This window comes from Monodelphis domestica, chromosome 1 (assembly GCF_027887165.1).
Source record: "Monodelphis domestica isolate mMonDom1 chromosome 1, mMonDom1.pri, whole genome shotgun sequence".
Taxonomy (NCBI): domain Eukaryota; kingdom Metazoa; phylum Chordata; class Mammalia; order Didelphimorphia; family Didelphidae; genus Monodelphis; species Monodelphis domestica.
The window spans coordinates 81,272,653-81,291,369 of record NC_077227.1 but is presented as its reverse complement, the minus strand read 5'-3'; the positions used below and the strand labels follow the sequence as shown (position 1 = coordinate 81,291,369).

The 18,717-nt window shown below is 33.8% G+C and overlaps 1 protein-coding gene across 8 annotated transcripts in view; it reads left to right on the top strand.

The window, feature by feature from the left end:
- The window catches only part of TBC1D12 (TBC1 domain family member 12), a 145,634-nt gene that overhangs the window by 95,052 nt on the left and 31,865 nt on the right, over window positions 1–18,717 (top strand). For all 8 annotated transcript variants that reach the window (XR_008912799.1, XR_008912795.1, XR_008912796.1 and 5 more), the window contains 3 exons: window positions 1,267–1,384; window positions 1,677–1,783; window positions 15,207–15,287. Coding sequence is in view for 3 of the 8 variants with exons in the window: in XM_007478775.3 (XP_007478837.2) it covers window positions 1,267–1,384; window positions 1,677–1,783; window positions 15,207–15,287 (306 nt within the window). In the remaining 5 variants the exon portion in view is untranslated. The remainder of the gene's footprint in view (window positions 1–1,266; window positions 1,385–1,676; window positions 1,784–15,206; window positions 15,288–18,717) is intronic.

Below are 18,717 nucleotides of genomic sequence, written 5' to 3'. Positions count from 1 at the left end.
TTAGGTGAAATTAATAATTACTTCTGATTAATTAGTTTTAATAAAAAGTATTTGAAATTTGAATTGAATTGCTAGGTATATGCTACTAAATCATACCACTAAATTCACAGGTACTTTTTAATTGATACTACTTAAAATAGTAATCAATGAGTAGATGATCCTAGTAGAGAAAGAGAAAAAAGTGAGCATGTAATAACAATTTATTATAATTGATTTTTTCTGGGCCTGTGATTTATTCATATACAGAAATCCTAGAGTACAAATTCCTTCCGCCAGTTTATCAATGATGATATTTGAGATTTACTTGTGGTACTGTGATTAAAAGGAAATTACCTACTAGTGTATATCAAGGACAGCATTTGGATCCAGGGCCCTCTTTATTCAAGACTAGTTGATTATCTACTATGCTGTATACTGTTATAGTAATCTCACTTTTATCTAGTACTTCATAGTTTACAAAGTAGAAATCATCTTAAGATTTAAAAAATATTATTCTGATGATGGGTGTTTAGTATCTAATATGTTATGCACCTTGGACTTCTTATATATTTTATATAAGCAAAGTGAAATCTTTTAAACAGCAATGTCTGATAAGCATACCTCTGTAGTTATATCATGGTTTTTAGGTCATTTACTGATTGCCCATAATAATTCTAATAAAAAATTGCATACTAGTGGGAAAGAAGAGTATTGGTTCTTAAGGAAGTTCAATTTTTATTAGACTTTTGATTTATTTTGTTTTTCCTTGACCTACATTTTCCCTGTATTTCTCTCTTTTTGTCCCTTCTAGTAAGCCACCCTTTATAATAAAGAATTAGGAAATTGTACTTTAAAAATTATTCCTGTTGTTTTTGCTACCTTGATAAAAAAATTTATGTCTTGATTTTTTTTAAGGTCAAAAAAGGAGAGAACAGTATATAATAGAGTTGAAAAAAATTAGACTGAGGAATCAGGAAGCCTGGACTCTAATCCCAAGTCTGCCCTTAATGAGCTTTGTGACCTTGAATTTAATCACTTAACATCACCTAATTTCAAAGTTTCTTATAATATGAAAAGATTTTAATAGATGTTTTCTTAGGCCCCTTCTACCTCTCTAGTTATGAAATGCTAAGTATTATGAAAGTTGCATTTCCCCTCCTTGTTTACCCTATAATCAGAAAACTTTAAGAACTGCATCGTTATAGATTTAGGCAGAAATAACTTATTATAAACTCAAACAGTTTTAAAATGTTTTATTTAAAATAAGTTCTTTAATGTTTAATGCAGAAATTAAAGAAGCACATAAAAGAAAAAAAATAATGAAAGAACGATTTAAACAAGAAGAGAATATTGCAAGTGCGATGGTGATATGGGTCAATGAGATACTACCAAATTGGGAAGGAATGTAAGTAAGCAGAATTCCTTGGAAATTATATATGTTTATGCATCTTTCTGATTTTTCCTTATTTCTCATTTATCCTTTGACTCTAGCCATAATTTTAGAACACTATTCTCTTTGAAAATAATCATAGCTTCCCTTTGAAATGCTGTACTTTTGTGGACTTTTGTTCTGTGATAAAGATGAAATCTAAGGAAAGAATGCATTTTTTCAACATTTGTTGACTTAGGTAAGTCATGATGGAACTCTTATATTCACGACTAAATAACATTCTCTTTTTTCTCCCCTTTATTTCAAGGCGAAGTACAAGGAGAGTTAGAGAACTGTGGTGGCAAGGACTGCCTCCTAGTGTTCGTGGAAAAGTATGGAGTCTAGCTGTGGGCAATGAACTCAATATCACTCCTGGTTTGTATTACGTGTTCACATATATAGCAGTATATATGATATCAGTAGTATTGTGTTTGTTCAATTAAATTCAAGGGACATTAAACACCCACTGTATGCTTCATACTGTCCTCTAGACATTGTAGTATCTGCCCTCAGAGAACTTATAATTTAGTTGGGGAGGGTGTAGGAATAGAGTTAGGTAAGAATATAGATTTAAACATCCCATAGCACCATTCTTATTTTTCAGATGAGAAAGCCAAAATGGAAAGGGACTTGCTCAGGGACCTAAAATGCCTGGAAGTTTTGGAACCTAGTTCTTTAATTCCAGATTCAGTATTTGTTTGTTTGTTTTAAATAACTGCTCTGTTTCCTCCCATTAAGAGTGTGAGTTTTTTTGAGAGCAGAGAGTATCTTGCTCTTTCTATTTAAATATCTTGTGTTTAGCACAGTGCTTGGGATATAGTAAGCACTTAATGTTAGAAGGACTGGCATTTTAAGAATACCTCCAAGGACCAAGCAAATTTTTGTCTCACTTTCTGTGCCTGCCTTTTCTGGCTTAATAAATGCTTTTACGTTCATTTGTAATGCCAGTTACAAAAACAAAAGTACAGAATGGGTCCAAATAGTGATATTTAAGATTTAATATGGATGAGTTGACATATCTTGAGAGGATGGGGAAAACTTCTCAGAGATGACAGCATCAGAAGTAAAACTTGAAAGATTTCAGTAGGTTAGGATGAAGGGGCCACCATTCTAATATTGGTAAATAGTATGTGACTATGCTGGAAAGGTATAGCTGAGGTCAGTGAAGGCCAGACTGAGGAGCCTGTGTTCTATTTACTAAGCAACAAAAGTATATTCAAGGTTTTTAGATTGGGAATGATGTAGTCACACCTTGACAATAGGAAGATATCTTTGACAACCATGTGAAAATATATAAATTATAGAGGGGAGAAGAGTTGCCTTGGAGGAAAGGAGTTAAGAGACTGTTATAAGAAGTCTGAGTTGGAATGGTAGCAGTGAGTAGAAAGGTAAGCCAAGAGTGTAAGAGATTGTAGAGTTAGGTCTCACAAAGGTGCTATTACTATTAAAGTTGAAGAGGCTGAATTTGATAGTATTTGGTAAGTACTGAATATGGAAGATGAGGGAGAGAAAGGAGGAAGAATCAAAAAGGTTTCAAATCTGGGAGATGAGAATTAGTGACATATACTGAAATAGGGATATTAGAACAGGCAAATTTTGGGGGATAGTAGAGTTGGTGAATTGAGTTCTAGATGTGCTGAATTTTGAGTTTATGGCAGGATATTCAGATGGAGTTGTTTAGTAGGTAATTGGAAATTCAGCTTTGGAGCTCAGTGGAGTTGTTAAGACTAGAAATATAGCTTCTGATGTAAGTCAAGCCATCAGAATGGTTACCAAATTTGAGAGTTTAGAAAAAGAGGATGTGAACAATGTTTTGGAGGATGTCCACAATTAAAAGGTATAGGAAGGGGAAGAAAAACTAGTAAAAGAAGTCTTAGCCTAAATTTATAAAATGATTTCACATTACAAAGGACTTCTTTCATAGTCACCTGGTGAGGGCAAATAACGCAAGTATTATTATTTCCATTTCATACATGAGAAAGTAAAGAAATTATGATGTGTCTATTTGCCCATTATAACTAGATAATATGTATAAGAACTGGAATTAACACCCAGATCACTAGGATCCAAGTCTTAAAGTCTTTCCCACTCAACCATATTGCATCTAAGTAAGATATAGAGAAGAAGGGATCAAATAAGGTTGGAAAGCTGTACAGTAAAATGTAATCCTCCAAGGGAGGAGAGAACATCAAGAATGAGAGTGATTAGTAAGTTGACTTGCTATTAAAACTGTAAAAGTTAAAATTAAATCTCAATAATAATATTATATTTTAAGAGATTTATTAATGATCCTTAGAAATCAAGGAATAAAGAAGATTCAAAATAAAGACCACATGCCCATGGCTGGTTAGCCATTTTTAGCCATCCCCACTCACCACCATCACTGCTGATTCTACATCAGAGAGGAGGAGCCTCTAAAGCCCACGCCCTTCATCCTCTGTATACAGGAAGTATGTAATGATAGGAAGTCAGTGGGCTCTTGGGATATGTTGTTCTTTTTTAGGGTTAACATTTTCAATCATACAAAATGTCATGGAAAATATAGCTTGGAAAAACACAAAACATAGATTGAATCTTTTTTTAAGTATGTTTTTATTTATTTACTTGTAAGTATTCAATTTATTTATAAATATTCTATTTTTTTACTTCATTATAATTTTATCCAATATTGGTTCCCTTTATAGTCTTCTCTGAAACTCATCTTAAATAACAAATAAATTTATAAAAGATAAAGAAAAAGAAAAAAAGAAAAAATTAGCACACCATTTAAGACCCTGAAAGCCTAAAACCACACATAATATGCAGCATCTGTGGCCCTCCTTCTATGATAGAGTGGGTTGTGTGTGTGCCATTTCTCATCATAAATCACGTTTGATCTTTACAATTTTGTTAATTCATTGTTTTCTTGGTTCGGTTTACTTGATTCTGTATCATTTCATGTAGCTCTTTATATGCTTCTCTGTATTCATCACCTACACCATTTCTTACATCACAGTTATCTTTAATTAATATACCACAATTGTTTAGCCATTCCCTAATCAATGGACATCTACTTTCTTCTCCCCCATTTCTTTGCTGTCACCAAAAAAATACAACTGCTGTACATTTCTCTATATTATCAATAAAGTCCAATGCCACGAAAAAGAAAGAGGAATTCCATTTAAAATATAGGTAGACATAAAATACCTGGAAATCTACCTGCTGAGACAAACCCAGAAATTATATAATTGCAACATAAAACATTTCATATAAAGTCAGATCTAAACAATTGGAAAAATATTAATTGCTCATCTGCAGGCCAAATCAAGATAATAAAGATGACAACTTTTCCTAAATTAATTTACTTAATAAGTGCCATCCCAATCAAACTACCCAAAATCATTTCATAGAACTAGGAAAAATAATTCATCTGGAAGAAAAAGAAGACCCAGAATATCAAGGGAATTAATGAAAAAAAAATGAAGGAAGGTAGCTTAGCTGTATTGGATCTCAAATTATATTATAAAATAGCAACCATCAAAATAATCTGGTATTGGCTAAGAAATAAAGTTGTGGACCACTAGAATAGATTAGGCACTCAATATGCAGTGATAAATGACAATAGTAACCTAATATTTGACAAACCCAAAGATTCAACCTTTTGGAAGAACAACTCATTATTTGACAAAAGCTGCTGGGAAAATTGGAAAACAGAATGGTAGAAATTAGGTATAGACTTAACACCTCAAGCCATATGTCAAGATACCAAAGTAAAATCAAAATGCATACATGATTTAGAAATAAAAGGTAATAACATAAACAAATTAGGGGAGCACAAAATAGTTTACCTATCAGACCTGTGGATAAGAGAAGAATTTAAGTACAAATAAGACATAGAGAACATTAAGAGATGCAAAATAGATAACTGACTACATTAAATTAAAAAGGTTTTGCACAAATAAAATCAGTGCATCCAAAGATTAAGACAAATATCAAACAGGAAACAATCTTTATAGAAAATCTATTTGATAAAGACTTAATTTTTCAAATGTATGGAGAATTGAGTCAAATTTATAGGAATTCAGAGCATTCAGTTGACAAATAGTCAAAGATATGAATATGCAATTCTCAAATAAAATTAAAATTATAATCATATGAAAAAATGTTCTAAATCTCTTTTAAATAGAGAAATGCAAATTAAAACAACTCTGAGGTACTACTTCACATCTATCAGGCTGAGTAAAAAACAATGATAAATGTTGGAGGAGATATGGGAAAATTGGGACACTAATACATTGTTGGTGGAACTGTGAACTGACACAACCATTTTGGAGAGCAGTCTTGAACCAGGCCCAAAGGGCCATCAAATTGTGCATACCCTTTCACCCAGCAATACCACTCCCAGTTGTGTATTCCAAAGATATCAAAGATAAGGGAAAAGGACACACTTGTACAAAAATGTTTAGAGCTGTGCTTTTGGGGTAGCAAAGGACTGGAAACTTAAAGGATGCCCATCAGTTGGGAAATTGCTGAACAAGTTGTGGTACATGCTTCTAATGGAATACTGTCATATTATTAGAAATGAAAGATGAGATGATCACAAAAAAAAAACAAACAAACCTGGGAAGTCTTATGTGAAGTAATGCAATGTAAAGTGAGCAGAACCAGGAGAAGAACATAGTAGCATCAATAACGTATGATGATCACCTATGAATGACTTAACTATTATCAACAATCAAGGATCTAGATCAACTCCAAGGGACTCATGACAAAAAAGGCTATTCCCTACTGTAGAAGGAACAGATGGAGTCCAAATGTATATTGAAACATAACATTCTTTATTTTCTCCATGAATTTTTCTCTAGTGTAAGCAAAACATGTCTTGTTTCACAACCTGATGAACATAGAAATATGTATTATATCGTAAATATGTACAACCTTAAAAAAACCTGCTGCTATAAATATTTTGATATATATGAAGGACCTTCTTATTGATGGCTTCTGGGGCAGGAGGGGAGGGAGAAAAGGGTATAAGCTGAGTAATAGGAATCTCAAGTTCATCTTTTATGGGCATTTTAGTAATCTTATTTGCATAATTTCAAATTGCTTTCTAAGTGGTTTTACCATTTCACAGAGTTCCACCAATAATGTTTTAGTGTTGTAATGGTAGAAATTTTGGGCTTTTGGGAGAGATTATAATATTGTAATGGTTAAAGTGTGGCTACAGGATTTTTTGTAATATTAAACAATGGCCGCCAAGGAATTTACTTATGAAATTCCTAAAAATGAAACACTCAAGTCAGAATGGAGTTTATGGAGGTTTAATAACACTGGGAGTAGGGAAAGGAGAGGGAGAGAAGGAGAGAAGAGAAAAGGGAAAGGGGCTACTCAACCTCTGACCAAGGCAGAGGGAGTTTTAGGCCCAAAGGCCCAGGTGGAAAGAATCAGTCCTTAACTCACGTGACCAATCTGAAGGAAAGCTGTCTGCGGGCGTCCTCTCCCTCCAAGCTCCTAACACCAACTCCTGTCTCACTCTCTCCACAGGAAGTGAGCGAATTCCAGAGGCTGTTCCCTACCTCACTTCCTGTGTCTCACAAATGCCAATGGTTGGCTCTAGCTTGGCTTAGGACAGCCCAGGTGGGCAGTTAGTTATTTCTGATTTTTCATTGACTAGCACATGCCCGTGTAGTGTGGGTGTGCACAATTTTTGGGTGCTAGACCAAGATGGAGACTTTTAAAATTCACAGTGTGACTGTCTTCCCACAACCCTCCTCCATATTGATTAGTGCCCTTTTTTTGGTCATCTTGGCCAATTTGCAGCATGTGAGGTGAAACCACAGGGTTGTTTTGTTTTGCATTTCTCTTATAAGTTTCTTGGATAATTCTTTCATGTGGACTTATGCCAGAATAGTTCATCATTATGAATACAATAACATAGCTAAACATATTAAAAACCAAAATATTTAAAATCCATGATTATTTCAATAATCATGTCTTTGACTTATCACTTACTTCTGCTAACAGCCTTCTAAAGTGTAGGCCTTGATAGCATAAAAAGCATCCTTTTAAGACCAAAAGCTAGCATAAGGAGTCAGCAAAGATACCAATAGAGGTACTTAATAACTTCAATAAAGTTGCAGACTACAAAATAAACCTTTAAAAAATCAATTGCATTTCTTTATAATAATAATAAAATCTAAAAAGAGTACTTCTAGACCTAAACTGTAGTATAAAAGCAGCAGTCAATAAAACCATCTGATATTGGTTATAAAATAGAAGTACATCAATAGAACAGACTGGTCAAGGAAGAATCAGAAACAATGGAATTCTGTAACCCAGTATTTGAGAAAATGGAAAACTTAAATTACCTAAGAAAATACTTCTTATTTGGTAACTGCTGAAGAAACTGGAAAACAATCCAGCAGAAATTAGGCTTAAAAAAATGTCTTACACCATGTTCCATAAAACATTCTAAATTTATATGTAACTTTAATATTAAAAATAATAAAATTTAAAAATTTTAAAAGGTCATATTCATCTCATAGCTATGGGTAGGAGTTATATTCTTAGCCAAACAAGCAATACAAAAGACAAATAGATAACTGATGATATAAAACTGAAAAGCTCCTGCATAGACAAAATTAATTCATCTAGGATACAAAGGGAAGTGTCAGAATGGGGAAAACTTTATCAAATTATTCTGATAAGGGTTTGGTATCGAAGATACATAAGCAATATATGTAAGATCAATAGTCATTCCCCAGTAGACAAGTGGTCAAAAGATATGAACATATATTTCTCAAAAAAAACCCCAAACTGTCAAGTATTTATAACCACATAAATCTTTAAAAAAAATTTTTAAGAAGCAGCCTTTCATAATAATCTTAATTCACTAGTATACTATGTTTCTTTCTCTCACTAATATAGTCTGATTGTTAGGCTTCTATATGATATACTAAGAAAACAAAGTTGGGGTAGTTAGATAGCTCAGCGCATTGAGATCCAGACCTAGAGATGGGAGGTCCTGGGTTCAAATTTGTCCTCAAACACTTCCTAGCTGTGTGACCCTAGGCAAATCATTTAACCCATATTGCCCAGTCCTTACTGCTCTTCTACCTTGGAACCAGTACACAGTATTGATTCTGAGACAGAAGGTTTATAAAAAACCAAAAACAAACAACAACAACACAAAACAAAGTTAAAAGCTTTTTACACAGTTATTATAGCTAATTGTAATGTGATGAATAATGATTTTAAGACAGTAGGTGGTTTTAGGAAATAGGGAGCAAGTGTTACTATCTACATAAAGCCTTTATTATTTCCATCAACTACTGGACTCCTTGCACCCTCAAATGTCTTGTATTTATTTTGTATGTACCTTTGTATATTTTGCCTTTTTTCCACCCCAGTGGAATGTAAGTTCCTGAGGAGAAAGAAATGTTTAACTTATCTTTGTATCCCCAATTTCTAATATATAGAACCTAATAAATCTGTCTTCTAAATAAAAGTCATCAGATCCTGAACACACTGAGCAATGAAGAACATCACAAAATTAAAAATCTTATATATTTATAGGCACTGAGTTGTTATTGATATAGGAGTTGTTCCTTAAGAAAAAACTGTATAGACCACTGATTTGTTAATGCAAAGATCAAAATTCCTCCAAAATAAAAAAAAAAAGAGAGATTTGGTGGGTAATTGAAACAAGTCAGGCTTTTGTCTCGTAGTAGTTATTGATAATAAAAAGTGAAAAATAGATGGAATGGACATGTGCTTAGATTTTAACAATTTCATACAGTTTAATGTATATAATTTTGCATATATAGGAGATCAGAAAAACCTAATAAGGACAATTGTCAGTAAATACTTGATTCAGTTGCCAGACTGGGATAAATAGAAGTCAAATGCAGTATTTAGAGAACAAACACATTTATAAAATGTTATGGAGAATAATGATGGAAGATGATGAGTAATAGCATCTCATAAAAAAGAAAAGTTGAAGGGTAAAAACAATTTAAAGAAAGCCTGGCAAACTAGCAAACTAAGCAGATTCGTCTCATAAGCTTAAATTTCAAAGGATGAATATAGAAAAGGAACAACAAAGAGAGACATTTGAAAGTTCTATAGATTTTTTAAATAATAAGACTTTATTATTTTAATCACCAATGACTAGAGTTGCCCCACTAGGATTCTACAGTAACAGGTATGTCTAGGGAAGAGGTATAGTGGCACTAAGAGACCAGAGACTCTAAAAGTAACTGGATTTCATTTAAATATTAACTAATTCTAGGGGGCAGCTGGGTAGCTCAGTGGATTGAGAGCCAGGCCTAGAGACGGGAGGTCCTAGGTTCAAATCTGACCTCAGACACTTCCCAGCTGTGTGACCCTGGGCAAGTCACTTGACCCCCATTGCCTAGCCCATACCACTCTTCTGCCTTAAGGTAAGAGTTTAAAAAAAAATATTAACTAAGTCCATTATTAAATTATTTTAAATAATAGGTATTAACAAACTTTTATGAAACAAATATGATGCTGATACCTAAACCAGGAAGCACAAAAACAGAGAAAAAAATATTTCATTAATGAATATGGATACAAAAATCCTAAGTAAAAATACCAGCTAAGAGACTACAACAATACATCCCAAAGATTATTCATTGTGACTAAACAGAATTTATACCAGGAATGCAGAGATGGTTTAATATAAGGAAAACTATCACCATAATTGATTATTATTAATAACAAAAGTAATAAAAATCATATATCAATAGATGCAGAAAAACCTTTGATAAAATACAATCCTCATTCTTATTAAAAACACTTCAAAGCATAGATATAAATGAATTTTTTCTTAAAATGATACAAAGCCTAAAACAATCAAGTATTATTTGAAGTGAGGGTAAACTACAAACTTCCCAGTAAGATCAAGAGTGAAAGAAGGATGCCTGTGATCACTAACATTATTTAACATAGTATTACCAATGCTAGGAATAGCAATGAGAAGAAAAATTGAAGAAGTCAGAATGGGCAGGGGTAATAAAGCTATTGCTTCTTGTAGACCATATGCTGGTATATGTAGAAAATCCTAGAGATGCAACTAAAAAGTGACTTGAATCTGTTATTAATTTTAATAAAGTAGCAGGATATAAAACAAACCCACATTAATCATTAGAATTTTACATATTACTAGCAAAATCCTGTGGAAATACTCCCTTTAAAATTATCACAGATAGAATTAAATACCTGGGAGTATACCTGCCAAAACAAACCTAGGAATTACACTAACATAATCATTAAACACTTTTTACACAAAGTCATTTCTAAACAATTAGAGAAATAGTAATCATTTATGGGTGAGCAGAGCCAATATAATTAGAATTATTCAATTTAATCCCAATCAAATTCCTAAAAAATTATCTTACTGAGCTAGAAAGAATAATAAAAGAATTCATTTGGAACAACAAAAGGATCACAAATGTCAAAAGAATTAACAAAAAATGTAAAAGAAGATGGCCTAGCAGAGTTCCGATTTTTAAACTCTTATAAAGTAGTAATTATCAAAACTATCTGATACTGAGTAAGAAATAGGAAAGTAGATCGTGGAACAGAACAAACTTATAACAAACAGCAGTAGATTATTGTATCCTCGTATTTGACAAAAGCATAGATCCAGGCTATTAAGATAAGAAATCGCAATTTGGTAAATTGGGCAATTAGAAAATAGTTTGGGAGAAACTAGGCATAGATTAATATTTTATACCATTTACTAAGGTAAGATCAAAATGGAAATATGATCTAGAAATAGAAGGAAAACTAAGTTGGAAGAACAGGAGATTCATTACCCATTAGATGTATGGATAGAAGAGGGATTTAAGAATAAAGAAGAGATTGAGAGTATTGTGAGATAGATAATTTTGAATATAATTAAAGTTGAAAAAGTTCTGTACAAATAAAACAAATGTGGCCAAGATTAGAATGAAAGCAGAAAATTGGGGGAATTTTTTCAATCTCTTGGATAAAGGTATCATATCTAAAATAGAGAATTTTGTCAAATTTATGGAAATAGCCATCTTCCAGTTGATACATAGGCAAAAGATATGACAATTTTCAGATGAAGAAATTAAAGTCAAATATAGGTACATGAAAATGTGCTCCAAATCACTACTGATTAAGGAAATGCAAACCAAAACAATTCTAAGGTATTAACTCACCCATCAGATTGACTAAAATGATAAAAGGACAAAAATGATAAATGTTGGAGAGGATGTGGAAAAATGGGGACATTAATACAGTGTTGGTGAAAACTGTGAACTGATAACCATTTTGGAGGGCAAATTTAAACTACACCCAGAGTATAAAATTGTTTATACCCTTAGACCAAGAAATGCCATTGCCTAGTCTATTTCTCAGGGAGATCAGGGAAAAAGAAAAAGAACTAATATGTGTCAAAATATTAACGACAGTTCTCTTTGGGGTAGCAAAGAATTGGAAATTGAAGGGATGCCCACCAATTGGGGAATGGCTAGAAAAATTATCGTATACTACTGTGCCATAAGAAATGATGAGCAGATTATTGTTTTTTAAACTGAGAACTACAGAGGATAATAGAGTTCAAACTAGTAGAACCAAGTGAACATTTTATACAGCTACAGATGGAGTTTTTGATGAATAACTTGTGAATGTTTGCCTCCAGAGAATGAACTGAAAAATGGGAACATGAAAGGCATAATAATCTATATTTATCTGTCTGCCAGATGATGCCATCTACGGTGTAGGGAGAGAAGGGAATGGTTGAGATACCTGGAAACAAATTCTATTCATAACATTTTTTAAAAAAAGTAACTGGATTAGATCAATGTACACAGAGAAGAGTCATGTTAGAGGCAATACGATATTAGTGAGTGCTCTAAGGATTCAGTTCATAAAGTATATTGGCAGGGGTGGAGGGATGGAACATTTCAAAGAGGTGTAAAAAATCTTCTATTTTATTCATACTGAAAAAAGGTAATGAAGAACTCTTACCCATCTCTATGCCTACTTTCCTGTCTTAAATTTTTTATGAGACAATTCAGGAACTTTGCAAACAACAAAGGAAGGCTTCTTTGATGAGAATATTGGTAGGGACCAAGGAGGATTTCACAATGATACTCCATAGTAGACAATATTTTTGCCTTCTTACAATTGACTGAAGGATGTAAGGAATGCAAAATTCCATTATACATCTCAGTAGGCTCCCAGGTATCACTCCTACTTAGTTTCAGTTCCCTGTATTGACCCAGTAATTAACCAGTTTAACCTTTCATTTTTTCCTACTCCCCAAACCTTTGTAACCATGTCCCAATATTCCTTATCACTTCCCAAAATTCTTCCATGGACCTGACTCCTCCATTCCTACTTCTGTATTGATGATGTATGATCAATGAAGTCACACAGATATTCTGACTAGGTCCTCTACAAATTATTTAATTTCAACTGGTACCCCATTGCAGCAAGACATTATTTTACTCCTTCCTGTATTCATTCTTTACTGGAAAAATGGGTCATGAAGATGGCGGTGTAGAGGCAGTGAAAAGTTCAGACCTCTGAAAACCCTTCCTCACTGATTAAAAACAAAATGCTCTTAGGGGACTGAAAACCAACTCTAACAACAAGACAGAGCTAAGGAACTCTCCTGCTGGAATCAACTTAAAAGGTATGCCCTCAAAAAGTCTGAATTCTGAGAACACTCCAGTTTAAGTGGGAGGAAGAATATAGGTCCCAGGACCCCTCCCCTACCTACAGTACTGAGCCTCCAGCAGTGGCTGGAATCTCTGGGTGGACAAGGGCACTAGACTGGAGGGAGCACCTTGTGGGCAAAACTGCCAGGCTCAGGGCTTTGAACATAGGCGGCTGGGAGGCAGCTGGAGGCAAACCTCAAAGAAGGTAGCTCAATCACAGCTGAGACACTCCATATTGCCCTCCACCCCCTCCTGAGGTTTTGGCCTCAGGGCACATCCAGCTTTGCAAGATCAACTCCTTAATTTTATCAAGTCTTCAGAGGGCAAGAAAGCTCAAACTCCCAACACCCCTCCCCCACAGACTGCTCTGAGTGCCTTGCTGACTAAGCTCCAAGGGTGAAGGCTAACAGAAAAGCCCAAACCCACAGATTCAGCACATAATGAGAGCATCAAGACTACAGGCAACTACAGGGGATAAAGAAGGGGCAAATAAGAACAAACAGAAAAAGAAAAAAGAAATTACAATCTACAGCTTCTATCCAGGAAATGAACAATGAGCAAATGTAACAGGAGGATCAAGGAACACCAAGCAAAAACACAGAAACTCCAGCGAATTGGACACAGGCTTTGGAAGAACTCAAAATACAATTAAAAAAAAAACAATTAAGAGAGGCTAAGGACAACTGGGAAAAGAACTTAAAAAGCATGATAAGTCATCTGGAAACAGAGGTGCTTGAACTAAAATGAGAAAATAGTGTCTTGAAAGCCAAAATTAATCAGCTTGAAAATGAGGCAAAGGAGATGAAAGATGAGGCAAAGAAAATGAAAGATGATCTCCAAAGAAAATCAGACCAGAAGGAGAAGGATGACCAAAAAGTCAGGGATGAAATTCAATCTTTAAATACTAAAATACAACAATTAGAAACAGGTGACTTCACAAGGCAGCAGAAAACTATTAAAAAAAATCAAAATAATGAAAAAATGGGTCATTCACCTGATAATCCCTCTTCCCTTTTCTATTAAAATACCTAGATATCATTCTTCTATTTTCACCTCATAAATACTCCAGTTTCTGAAGTCTACTCTTTCTAAGATCAAATCCTCGCAAGTGTTCTCTTGGTCTTTTTTTTTCCCCTTCTCCTGTAAATTGCCCCATCCTTCCAACCTCATCCTTATTTTCTCACTTTTTACTAGCTCCTTGTTGCTTATAAACATGCTCAGATTTCTCCCATACTGGAAAAAAAAAAATATTCATAACCTAAGTTCATACTTTATCACCTACATGGTCTCTTGAAAATTACTAATCCAGGAGCAGTTAGGTGGCTCAGTGGACAGAGAGCCAGGCCTGGAAATGGGAGGTCCTGTGTTCCTATTTGGCCATCAACACTTATTGCCTGTGTTACCTTGGGCAAATCACTTGACCCCACCCTCTCCTTGCCTTTTCTCAGTGTTCATCTTTTTGACTTCTCTGCAATATTTGACACTCCTCTGTGAATTTTCATGACACTACTTTCCTGAATCTCTGACTGCATGTGTGGCTCTTCAAACTTTGCCAAGTATTTTACATGTATTTGTATGTACCTTATTTGATTTTCAAAATAACCTTGAGAAGCAGGTGTTATTATTATTCACATTTTACAAATGGGGAAATAGGCTCAGAAGTGTTAAGGAACTTGCCCTGGGTCACAGCTTAAGTCTGAAGCATGATTTAAACTCAATTATTCCTCATTCCAAGACCAGCTCTTTATTCATTTTGCTACCTGAATTCTAGGCAATTGACACAGTTGTCAGCTCCAGCCTCCTTCTATTTCATAAGTGTTCTTTCATGAGCAGTACTTGTGATTGTTTTGGGATCTCCATTTCTTAGGCATCTAGCACAATTCTGCATATTGTTAAGTACTTCATTGATTCTTGTTGAAAGAATGAATGTGTAATTCAAAGATGATTGTAGGAATTAAGGGCTTGAGCAACTACATCACTGTTGGGCTACAAATGTTTCAATTTATTTTTTACTCTTATAAATGTGAAATTATTGAGCAAATATTTGAACAAAAATGTCCCATTCTTAGTCTTAACCTTTTTTTTTACTTTTTCTTTTGTAGAACTTTATGAAATTTTCCTCTCCAGAGCAAAGGAACGATGGAAAAGCTTCAGTGAAACAAGTACAGAGAATGACATAGAAGGTATGTCATTGTCAATTGTCAGATTTTTTTAGTTATATTGTCAGGATGAATCTCTTGGGTTTTTTTGCTAATGTAGTGTTGATATAATTCTGTAGGACTTTTTTGTTTGATGCTTCTGTATAATCCTGTAGGGAAAGGAAGACAGATGAATATCAATATTCAGCTGTGGAAACTGAGAGTGATGCCTAGACTTGAAACTTTGGAATCATTTTTTAACATCTCTCATCATTAATCCTTACTAGTCAATCACTAAGTTATATTCATAATTCCTCTGGAATGTCTTACTGTCTATTTTTTTCTACTGCTCTTATCACCTCATAACTAGAATATTAGCTTAATGTTCTTCTCTTTAAAAAAGTTATATTAGATAAATCTTAAAATGCTACTTTATGTCCCTCTTGTGCTCAGGAATGTACCTCCTACATACCAAATGCTCAGAATAAATGCTATTTGGGGAGTCATAAGAACATAGAGAATGAAATTGAGAACTTAAGCCTTAAAAAAAAGATGAATATGATGTGAGGCAGGGAATGGAGAAGGTACAAAAAGGTATCCTGAATCATATGAGGACAGGATATGATCAGCAGTGTATAGAGTTAATTTATTGTAGTAGCACAAGGGCCTGACTTTGTAGGTACTATGTATTGAATGTTAAAGTGTTCCAATCTGATGTCCCTTTAAGCTAATTTTATGCATTATTCCATACTCTGGGAAAAGTTAATCAAATAGCTTGGTATCCATTCTTACTGAAGTATTTATCCAGTCATCTTTTCTCATCTTCTCTGTAAGAATATCTTGTGAGGCACTTAATTGAAGTCATGATCCAGGGTGCTACAAAATTTACACCATTTTATTAAGTTTTATTTCACATATTTTTTTTTAAAGAACAAACAAGCAAAACAGGTTACATTCAGCATAAATTGTTCTTGGTGAACTTACACTAGATACCATTGATTCCTGCTTCCTTTTCTAAGTGATAACAATGCATCTTTTTTTAATAGTTCACTCTAGTTTTGTTGGAAATCACACTTAAGTTTTTTAGCCACTATTTTCCAGACATTTGTTTTTAGAATATTGTCTTTCCCCCTTTTGTAGATAGGGATAATATTTCCATCTTCAGTGCTCTTTTCTTATTTCCTTATCCATGTTGGGCTTCCATTTCCATTTTCCAATAGTTGTTTTATTGGTTAATTTCTGAAGACCATTTTTCTTATAATGGAATACTGAATTAAAAAAGGGCAATAATTCTGTGTTCTTTCCCATTGATACTACAAAATCTTCACTTCTTTATAATTCATTTGAAAATAAAAGCATATTTGAGAGCATTTAATCTAGATGAATGATTTTTTAAAATTTGGAATATTTTGTGATTTTTTTTACATTAAAATTTTATTTTTACATAGTCTCTAATCTCTTGAGCTGTATTTTAACTTAAAGTTTCTAAAACATTTCTGATTTTTGAAATCTGCTTTTTTTCAAGTATAGGATGTATATATATGTGTGTGTGTGTATATTAGCACATTTTTTATTTGTATGTATATTATGTACAAAAACACATGAATATGTGTAAATATATAGATAGCCAGATTTCTGTACATGTATATAGAAATATCTGTATGTAGTTAAATAGAAAATATTTCTCAAGTCTCTCCTATCCATTCAAACTAACATTCTTGTTTAGATTTTCATTTCATTTCTCCTAAGCTCTAAATAGCCTCTTAACTAATTCTTAGCTTCTAGTGTCTGTCACTTCTAATTCATCTTTGACACATTTGCCAAAAGAATCTTATTCTACGGGTCTCAACATATCACTCTCATGTTCTCAAGAAACTCCCATGCCTTCCTAATTATTATTATAGGAAGAAATACACCTTTTTGTCTGATAAAACACTATCTACAACCTGCCTCTGGCCTAGCTTTTCCACTCTATTTTATGCTATCTTCTTTTATAGATCCCATATTCTAGACAAATGGCTTTACTAGCCATTTTCCATTTTCTTCTTTCTCTATTCCATATGAACTCTATCTGTGTTTTTGGCATTAAGTGCTGTTAAGATTAAAATTTAGTTATATTTTTATGAGATTTATTAAAGATTAAGAAATAAAGAAAATATAAAATAAGAAAGCACGTGCAACCTACATTTTGTCAGCTAGGTAGAGAGCTGCCTGTCCCTAGAAGAGGAAGCCGAGAGAGCGAGAGCCGGGTGTACAGTCAGTTTAAATAGCCATTGTGTTCTTGAACTCAGGTGAGGATTCAGGGGGATTAGAGGGAATTCTGGGAGCTAGCAAAAAGTTCCAAGGACTTCTGGGAATTGAAGTCCGGGGCTCAAATCTCCATTTTTACAGTACATCATGAAATAAGGGTTAGGGCATTATGTATTTAATGCCAAAAACACAGATAGAGTTTATATGCATGCAAACCCTAATGTATTATATAAGTGCTAACTATTCCTAATGTTATTGTTGTTGTTACTTCTTAATTCTTTCCTCCGAAAATTTTTGCATATGCGTCCATTCACTTTTATACTCATTTTCAACTACCTTCCATCTTCTCTTCTTAGATTTTTCTATTCTCTCACTTTTCTTGCTTTTCTCCATATTTTACTATATTTGACTATTTCTTGGTCTACTTTGCTAGATCTTCATCCAGCTCCTTTCTGTTAACTGAAGATAACCCCCAGGGTTCTGTTCTGGGGCTTTCCCCCTCTTTTTCCTATACACTGCCTTAGCTGGTGATCTCATCAGCTTGAATGGATTCATGTCTCTATGCATACAATGCCTATATCTGTAAATCTAGCCCATATCTCTGTCTTGATCTTTGATCTTGTATCACCACCTGCCTTTTGGATATTTTAAATTGAATATGTGTCTAAAACTCAATTTATACAAAGAAGATCCAATTATCTTTTCTCCACAAAAATTCCCCCTTTCTATCTTTAATATTACTGATGTCAAAGGCATTAACCTCTTCCCTGTCACACAGACTAAAAACCTCTATGTCATCCTTATCTCTTCATACTTGTACAGTTTAACTGATCCCTTGTCAAAATCTTGTCTTTTTTACCTTTCTACCTCTTGTATATGTTCCATTCTTTCACAAGCTAGCTGCCAACCTGGTGCAGGCCTTCTTCATTTCACCCATGGAATACTTTAATAGCATTTTGTTTGCTCGTCTTACTTTGTGCATTCTTATTCTAGTCCTTCTACTTGGCTATCAAATTTATTTTCCTTGGGTACAGCTCTGAGCATGTTATCTCTCCTCTCTCTCTCCTTCTTCAGTAAACACCAGTGGCTCCCTATCACTCTGCTATCAAATATAAGATCCTTACTCTACCACACAGATAGGTGGCTATTCTGAACTTTTCATCCTTTCTCATGTTCTGTTTCTCCATCCACAAACCCATCCAATCTGTTGTCAAGGTCTATTGAT